The sequence below is a fragment of the Octodon degus genome, unplaced genomic scaffold (genome assembly GCF_000260255.1).
Source record: "Octodon degus isolate 3935 unplaced genomic scaffold, OctDeg1.0 scaffold00121, whole genome shotgun sequence".
NCBI lineage: Eukaryota > Metazoa > Chordata > Mammalia > Rodentia > Octodontidae > Octodon > Octodon degus.
In genome coordinates, this window is record NW_004524697.1 from 642,367 (window position 1) to 652,363 (window position 9,997).

The 9,997-nt window shown below is 37.4% G+C and overlaps 1 protein-coding gene across 1 annotated transcript in view; it reads left to right on the plus strand.

Moving 5' to 3' along the window:
• The window catches only part of Vegfc (vascular endothelial growth factor C), a 124,634-nt gene that overhangs the window by 84,066 nt on the left and 30,571 nt on the right, over positions 1–9,997 (plus strand). Inside the window, exons 2-3 of the mRNA XM_023700106.1 lie at positions 3,130–3,343; positions 5,045–5,235. Coding sequence (XP_023555874.1) covers positions 3,130–3,343; positions 5,045–5,235 — 405 coding nt within the window. The remainder of the gene's footprint in view (positions 1–3,129; positions 3,344–5,044; positions 5,236–9,997) is intronic.

The window sequence follows — 9,997 nt, forward strand, 5'->3', positions numbered from 1 at the left end:
TTTTTTTTTTTTCTTGGCAGTTCTGTAACTTTATTTCAGAGTTGGTTCTCCTCCACATCCCTGTCTGGAGATTTTTGAGCGTGGTAACAGGGACATAGGTTACCAAGGTATACAGCTTCTTTGGTGAATCTTCATCCTCATTCCATTTCCTGGACAACTGTACCTGGATATGAACACTCCTTATTCCTTTGGCCCAGACAGCTTTGTTGAGCCTGGTATCGATGCACACATCTCGAGTCCCCAACCCCTTCAAGGCAAACTTATGGATCTCCTTAAGTGCCCAAGGGGCACGCTTCTTGAAGCCCACTCCATGGATGTGCTTGTGAATGCTGACTATGTATTATCAGGCCACCACCTCAGTGATGGCAGAACAGCCCTTCTTCTCGCTACCCTTCTTTCCAGGAGCTATTCTGCCGGGCCCGAGTTGGAAAGCCCACTGAGATATCTTGCTGACCCTCATGTTTTATTTTTATATTCACATTTTTAGCCTATGAATATAAATAAAACTTCTTTCTGCTATTTACTTTACCTTCTGTTTGATTTATTGTATAACATTTGCTCCATTGTAATTTTGTTTTTGAGGTATGGTCTTTCTGTGTAGTTCAGTCAGAACTTGAACTCATGATATACCCCAGGGTGGCCTGGCTCAGCCTCCCCAGTGCTTCTGGACGTAGACCACCACACCTGCCTCTCTACTGTGAAATTTATGTTTGTGTTTTTCTCCTGTTGGTCTAAAGGCAGTGTTTTCCCTGACACATACAAGCATTGTTGTAGTTTTCATTTTTAAGTTTCAAAACACAAGAGTACTTTGTCTTACAACTTTAATAGTATTTACTGGAGATCCTCTTCAGTACCATTCTTTTTTATTAAAATTCCTTGAGTTTATTCCACTGTGTTGCCTATGAGAGTTGTGTCACAACTTCTCTTTGTGAACCATCAGATGTGTGCTGGCCATCACTCTGGTGGGCTTAGGTCATGACCTGACTCGGATTGTAGCTGCACTGCAAGGGAAAGAGGCCCAGGGATCCCCAGTGACACTGACTCCCTGATTGCTTCCTGTATCTGGGACTCTTCCTGTATCTGGGACTCTTCTAACTGGCAGAAGTTAACAAAAGCCATCCATGAAATTTTATAGTAACAGTAATCAAAAATAAAACTGTGTCTTTTTACCATCCACTTTATTAGCCCATGGTTTACAATGAAAATATATTTGATGTGTATAGTGGTATTTTGATATGCATTTTGAAATGACAACCACAAGCTAGTTATCATGCCCATTAACTGACACAGATTGTGACTTTTATAATCATTTTTACTTCTAGTTATCTTTGGTTAGAAATGCTTTTAGGTCATGAAACACTTTTGATTCTTGAAATTCACCTCATATATGGGATTTTCCTCAGGAAAATATTCCATAAACACTTAATTGGGAAACCAATAAAATACTCTGTCACCTTCCTTGTATCTAAGATCTTATTCTTATCTATTCATTGTCATTGTATTTTATACAATTTGGTGATAGGTTTGAAAATTTTTGTGCATATTCTGTGAAGTACTTGATTACTATTAAAATGTTATAGCATATACCTAAAGAGATTGTGATATACTCAAATTACTCAATAGATGGTAAAGAAAGGAAATACACAAGGAATCAACACCCTTCATCCTACATTGTCCCATTTTTAGGAGACTTTGTAATAATGTAGGAAAATAATACCAGATTTTGTTTCAAAATATAGTAAAGGAATAACCTCTTCAAAACTATCTGTATTATTAAAAACAGAGAAGTAATATCTAGACTATGTAAGGAGCTAAAAAATAGATCCCCCCCAATTTAAAGATCCTATGCAAAAATGGAATCTGAAATGAATAGACTCTTCCCATACGAAGGAGTACAGATGACCAATAACTACAAAAAGTTCAGCATTTCTGGTCATTCAATAAATTTCAATTAAAACCACACTGAGCTTCCATCTCACTCCATAAAGAATGGCTATCACCCAGAAATCAACCGATAGCAAATGTTGGTGAGGCTGTGATAGAAAAGGAACTCTTCTCTATTTTTGGTGGGAGTGTAAAAATTTTTGAGACTGATGAGAAGGTTGGAGAAAGGAGAAGGGTGGATAAAATGAATTAAGATGTGTTACATAAAGGTAAAATTTTCCCATCATGAATATTGATTGCAAACATATGCTAATAAAAAAATTAGAGAAGACTCCCTTCTAGGAAGTTAAGGCAGGACTGAATATCTGAGGATCAAATGTGACCTCCCCTCCCTTCAGTATTGTTCCTGTCCTTTGCATAATCTTTGCTTCCATATACTTAGACTTAAAAACTGTGATAATCATGACAAAATAAGTTGATTTTGAAATTCACTTTGAAGATAGAACTATAAAAGTTCCATTTTCCCCTAATATAAAGTACAATTTAAGAAAAAAAAAACCATATTTTTCTTACACATGGAACTACTTGTATAAAGCTTGGAATGTTCTGCTTAAGTAGATACACTTGTGTACACAGTTAACCGTTCGTAAAGAGACACAGTGTTTGAACTCTCTCAGGTCTCTTTCATAGCAACACACAGTTTGCTGAGTAATTTTTTGAAATATTGAGAAGTTCTACCAAAATGTATATCTTACTCTGACACTGTTATTGAAATCTCATTTTTGACATGATTATTCATTCTAAAATAGCTTTCCTACTGGATGCCTGATATCAACCATCCTGGTTATATTGTTTTGATACTCATAACTAAAATGGAAAGAGTTAGAGTGCATCCCAGCAGACTTATATGTGTGTAATAGGAGATTAATACTAACACATTTTCAAGCTTAAAAATTTACCAGTTATGTACAAGAACTACAAATAAAGCAATTCATCTTAAAATTATTTAAAAATGATATCCCATGTAAATCTTGTCTTAAGAACAAAATACATTTTTAAATTGTGTAGATTGACTAATTAAGATATAAATGTAATTTTATCCAAACGTTAAATAATTCAGGAGTTATTAATAGTATCTTACTAGTAAATGTAGCTCAAGTAACATAAATAATGAGGTCTTTTTAGTACATCTGTTTCCTGATTCTTAATTTGATCAGTAATCAGTCTTGTGTTTTTCCTCGACAGGCTTATGCAGGCAAGGATTTAGAGGAGCAGTTGCGGTCTGTGTCGAGTGTCGATGAACTCATGTCTGTACTCTACCCAGAATATTGGAAAATGTACAAATGTCAGCTGAGGAAAGGAGGCTGGCAGTATAATAAAGAACAGCCCAAGCTCAACACAAGGGCAGAAGAGACTGTAAAGTTTGCCGCAGCTCACTACAATGCAGAAATCCTGAAAAGTAAGTACCAGACAGAACATGTGTAATAAGCCTCATCTGTCAGCCTAGTGAGAGCTGCCAGCTGTGGTACCACTGAATGTACTCGAGGGCTTGCAAGTAGAGAAAACAGCAATGAATCAGACTCAAAGCACAACATTTTGTGACTTAATTTTGAGTGTTGATAATTTCTTAAAACAGAAAGGTGTATGCATATCAATGCAAGTATTTTTAACATTGAGGTAACATCCAACTGTAAAATTTTTAAGACGTGTAGATAGATATATTTCACATGCTAGGTTAACTCTTCTTTTAAAGATATATTCCCATTCACAGGCCAATTTATTTAAAGGCTGTGAATCTACAAAATATCTCTCTCTATTCTTTCTATAAGAATGAATTTTCTTTCTTTTTTTTTTTTTTTTTTGTATTTTAGTGAAGGGTCTATAGGGTGTTCAGTATCTCACTACTAGATCAGACTCTTAGTAATCTGCCTGTCTACAGCCTCCCAAGAGCTGGGATTACAGGCACGCTTCACCAAGGCCAGGCTCAATTGCTGTCTCAGTTTGCTCTGGGGGCAGGGCCTGGAATAGCAGGCTCAGGGATTGAACCCCAGCCCCTGTACCTGCTTGTAGGCACTTTAATCTGCTAAGATATTTGGCAGACCCTATGAATTTTCTTTTTAACATGGATTTATGAATCCTTAAATTCTGTCAAAACAAACCCAGAACACCTTCACAAACACTAATTGTTGACTTGTTGCTCACAGAAAAGTACTGAGATGTACTTTTATAAAGCTGATAAAATAGCTAGCATCAAATTTTACAGGATTTGTGATTTGAATAAACACTAATATAGGTTGTTGGGCTAATTAAAAATAAATAATTCTCTTTAGTTCTTTGATATTGCTATAAAGGAGTCTCATTGCAATGTACTTTGAAAACAAGAAAAAAGTGGTTTATGGTTGAATAACCAATAATTGATGTCTTTATTTTCCCCAAATTTTGTTTTAGAGGAAATGTAGGGGGAATAAACTAGGACTTTGAGGAAGTACATTTGTTGTGCAGGAAAGAGTCCACAATGTTGTGGGACACTCACTAACTCATTGTAAACGGATTCTAAGAGAAAGCACAAAGAGATAGGAAATTTCATTTTCCTGAAAAAAGCACAGTATACAAGTCTTGATGGGTAGAAAATAGACTTGCATTTCACGTAGCTACTGCCATGACGTCCAAAGTTGCCAAATAGCCTGCCTGAAAATGACTGTTGAGTCCAAAACCATTGTCATCTTTCTCTCCTTTACATCTCAGTTTAAAATAAAAATAAAATCATATTGTTTTCAATTGCTCCCAAACCCAAAAATGCTGCGTACTCTAGAAAATGAGTGTGAGTGTTTCTACACGTCTTGTAAGCATCCACATGTTAAATCTCCATTTTCTAAAGAAAAGAAAACCAAACCTAAATGCTGCAGGAGGATAATGGTGCACTTTTCAAAAGCTTAACTCTAATTTAGCTTTTTATGTAGCTACTGAAATGAGTTTTTAAAAAATCTTGAACTGTTCTTTCAAATATATATTCCCTTTCCCAGGCCAGGTTAGGGTCCTGTCAGCTATTGCTCTACATTTTCATATTAAAGTCTAATATCAAATGTAACTTCCAACCGCTCTGAACTGTTCTCCCTTGGTGGCTTCTGGGTAACTGAAGGACTTCCCTGTGACTCCACAGGTATTGATAATGAGTGGAGAAAAACGCAATGCATGCCACGGGAGGTGTGTATAGATGTGGGGAAGGAGTTTGGAGCAGCAACAAACACCTTCTTTAAACCTCCATGTGTGTCCGTCTACAGATGTGGGGGCTGCTGCAACAGTGAGGGGCTGCAGTGCATGAACACCAGCACGGGCTTCCTCAGCAAGACGGTAGGTGTCTACACTCGGGGTGCCCTTCTGGGGAGGCAAGACCATCGCAGGGGGAGGAAGGGCCTTATGCTTCCGGTTGCATTAAAGTGACAATTAGAGTTCAAGTCATGTTTTTCTCGGAGAATAGAGTAAATGTTTCAATATTTTCTGTTTTTTAGTGATGTAATTTTATGAAGATCCTAATTGGTACATTACAGACTCTGTTCATATAGTGGCGACAAAGCCTAATGGAGAAAATAATAAATATATATATATACACACACATAGGTGTATACACACTGTATATGTGTGTGTTGATCTTCAAGAATTTTCATTTGGCAATAAAGTAGTTTTAAATGGTTAAAACTTAATTCTGATTATAGAGCTATCACACAATTTCCATATGGCAAATACCTAAATATATGAGTTCTGCAAAACAGTGGTGTAGTATGAAATAAGCCAACAAGTGAAACACAGTTATGTGTCCTTGTATCAGCGGAGTGGAGACAATGCTGACATGAATTTTGAGTAAACTGTAGAGCCAATCACGTTAGATGTTAAGCTGCTAATAAATACTCTACAGTTGGGTTTGGATTGTGGGTTTGTTTTTTCTTTCTTTTTTTTTTTTTTTTCTGTATTTAGGACAGGGTCCACAGGGTCTCACTACATAGATTGGACTCATAGTGATCCTCCTGTGTGCATCCTCCCACAATCTGGGATTACAGGCATGCGCCACCACACCAGTCGCATCTCAGCGTACCCCTTGGGCGGGGTGGGCACTGCACACCAGGGATTGAACCCCAGCTGCTGCGCTGTGCCTAGGCAGGTGCTTTAGTCCACGAGATCGTGGTTTTTCAGAGCAATACACACTGGGTGTGTTTCATGTCTTAGGTGGAAGAGCAGGCTGCCTATGGGCAGCCAAGCTCTTGTGTCCAGGGTGCATGTGGGAGTTGATGTTTGCAATTTTGTGTGCTGTTGGCTTCCATAGAAGTTGGGGTGATCTAGTGTGGCAGGTTGGCCAAAAGACAAGTCTGCATTTGTTCTAATCGCTTCTCTGAGCTGTTTTGAGTTAAACCATCGTCGGTTATTTGCCTACATTCACAATTATCCTTTGTCCGTTAGAATTAAAAATGAAATGTTTGATATGATGTGAGATTTGATATATGAGATGTAATGATAGCAAATTCAATTCTGTACACATTAGCTGACCTACTTGGTCAGAAACTTACTGTAAAGTATAGTGCAGCACAGTATGGTAGTAATAAAAGGTCAGATTACTGCCCTAGTACCTTCTACTTCATGTTCCACTGAGTTGAAAATTGGTCTTTAAGGTGTGTGCAAAGACACTGGGGCAGAGAGAACACAGTGGTTCCCAAGATTTGAGGAAGCCTAGAATGCTGGTAACATAAAACTTAAAGGAATCCTTGTGTTATAGGTGGGTATAGACCAGGTATTCAAAGCTATGATAAAGATGTTGCTCCTATTCTAAAAACAGTGGACATCTTGGGGAGGGAGGAAGCACGTGCATATAGACTTAGCACTGGAGAGGTTGAGGCAGGAAGATCAGCAGTTGCTTAGCAGTCTGGACAACTTAGCAACTTCACAAAAATCCCATCTTGAAATACAGAAATGAAAAGGACAGTGGATATAGTTCAGTATGAAGGCCCTGGCTTAATACCCAGTACCACACATTAATTATTTTAAGAAGCGATGGGAAATCTTTGACAAGCCTTGATGGCTGGCAACTGAGAACACAGACTCAGATTTCTTACACTATGATGCATGCTGGGGAAATTCTAAAGGATCCATTTGTCAGAGAGAAAGAGAACAGATAGGATGTGATGGGGTGAGTTGGAAAGAGGGATTGTGTAGTACAGTGGTGGTGGCCACAGAGTGGAGATTGAAGATATTGAGAGAAGAGCATTAGTATTTGTCCTGAAACAACTCTCCTCCAACTTCCTACACTCTCTTTGTTTCCTCTATTCTATTTTTGTTCTTCATAGTGTTGACTTCCAAATCTTCATCTTCAGTTTAGACTTCACTCCTGGTTTCTGTAATACAGTGTCCACTGAAACTGGGCTTTTTTGCACACAGCTCACAGCCAGTCTGTCCTATAATGGAATAAGGAACTATCTCCTGCTTGACCAAATAAACGAACAAATATATTTATCTTTTTGGTCATTGTTACTATGTTTGTTGTCCATTTCCCCAGCAGTCTCTATCTCAGTAAATGACACTGTTATATATCTATTCGGTACACCTATTCTTTTAACTAAAAGCTATTAAGTAACTTCTTCTTCCAAACATGTCTAGAATGCATACAGGATCTTCGTTATGTTAATCTTGCTGTGGGCTGAGTCACATTTATCTCTCACTTGCAGCCTTACATCTTGAAAAATCTAGTAACTGGTCTCATAGTTGCTTTCTTATCTCCCTTTAATATGTTTGCCATATTTTAATTGAAACTTCTTAAAACTGTTTCAAAAGCAGTGCATTCTGAGCACTCAGCCGGCATATCCATAAAGCAGTGCTTGCTGACTGAGTTATTCAAGCGTCTGCTTTGGTTGGTGCAGTGCTCAGAGGTGTTAAGTATTTTGAGTGACACCCTTCTCTAAGATGAAATCCATTCACATCTTTCTGGTCCCTTCATGATGTAACTTCTCTGTAAATCTTTAGCTTTATTTTGTACAGTCTTTCCCTTCAAAAACTGCTTTCTACCATTATCCAAATTGATTAGCCCTTAGGTTTTTGCCTGCGTCTCTCCATTTCAAGTCACTGCAATGGCTATGCTTTGTGCTTGAAGCATCTCCTTACCCATGAACTACAGATGTCCACTTACACAGCTGATTTCTATTCATTTTAGGTGTAGAGCTAAATGACACTTCTGTTACATGCTGTTGAATATTCCTGTAACATACTCTGTTGCCCGTGTATTACCGTGATTATACCATGGCTGTCAGATTGCTTTATTCTCTAGACTTTAAGTTTCCTGAAAGCAAACATAGTGTTTGGCTATTAACCTGGGACATAGTGAGTGTAACAGTTGGCACATAGCAAACACTTAGAACAGAATGGAATGAATACTTGAATCAAAGGAAACGCATCCAGGATCAAAGGGAGAATTCTGAATTTACTTATTTTGAGAATTAATATACTATGTCTGTGCAGATGGTAGAAGAATTTTGGACATGTGATTCACGAATTGTAGGGAAATGATTGTGTTTTTCGGTATAGAGTTAGAAGGAAGCATCTTATTGATGATACATGGCATTTGAAACCTTATGGGTTTGTTAACAGAGTTCATTTATCAAGAAAGAAGAGCAAAAACTAATGCCAAAGAAAAGTTAACATTCATTACGCATTGTCCCATCCATGTTTGCCTTCAATTTTGTAATAGTGTATTTTTCAATCCTAAGAATTCATTCTGATGTTTTTATTTATAGTGAAAGAATAATTTTAATTTAAATTTAGTTAAGCAAGTGACCTATGTTTTGCAATAAGTAAGCAGTAACTTAGAGATTCTGTCCTAAAAAGCAAGTAATTAGTAACAGTGTAAATGTTGTGAAAGAAAGAACAAAAGTTTATGGAGATGCCTTTAAGGAAGTTCAAACCAAAGGGATCGGGGAGGCATGAAATTCCTGGTAGCACAAGGCAGTGTGTTTCCTGGCCTCAAAGATTGCAGTTTACAAAAGTTCCTATTTATATAACACCTTTTTCTACATTTACTTGAATGATATATCATAATGTGTAAATGAGAGTGCATGAGGATTTCTTTCAAATATAAAAGGAAGTTTTTATTACTAAATTGTAGTAAAGTAAAAAGGTTTTATTTTCTCTTAGAAGTTTTAGGCATATTTTTAGAGGAATCAAAGTCAATAATTGAAGTCAAATAAATTATAAGGACAACATAACTTCATGTTCTTTTATAAGTACTTCGTAGAAGCATGCTTTGCAGAGCTCAGTGAAGGGCAGGTTATCAGAATATGTGAGAAGCCAGCTGCTAGTGGGCAAGTGGAACCATATGCTCTAAGCATTCCGAAGTGAAGTGGTCCATAACAACTGCTGTGAAGTCCGCTTCCACAGTAATATCTAAGTGGTTTTGAAAACTCACTCGACTAGTTGTCTTCTTGACCTCGTTCATAAATGTACTTGAAGCATATTTTCTTGAGAAAAGTTGTATAGTTAGTAGATAAAACTAAAAATTAGAAAAGAAGTTTTATTTTATTTTGTATTTTAGTACAGGATCTACAAGGCCTACAGGGTCTCACTACATAGATTAGACTCATAGTGATCTGCCTGTGTTCAGCCTGCCAAGAGCTGGGAGTACAGGCATGCACTACACCACACCCAGTCTCAACCTGTCTCGGTGCACCCTGGGGATGGAGCCAGCAGGGCAGTCTGAGGATCGAATCCCAGTCACTGCATTTGCCTAAGCAGTTGCTTTAGCGGGCACTTTAATCCACTGAGCTATTTGGCCTGCCTTAGAAGAAGTTTTATAGAAGGTAAAGTATTTCACGTAGAAAACAAAAGCAGAAGAAAGTCATCTGCACTTAGCCACCTATTTGTATAAAAAGCTATTTGAATGTTACTTTTGCTTATATATTTTGCTAAAGACAGAAATGAACAAGAAACACACTGCTGAGTCCATGAGGTCTTGTGAAAAGTCCTGGAGTTCTCACTGAAGAAAAGAAAATATATTTTCAAAGTTTAAAGAAAACAGCATAGCTTTCATGAGTTCTTAGTTAAAAGTTCTATATTTCCATCCTAAAAAAAGCTATGTTTT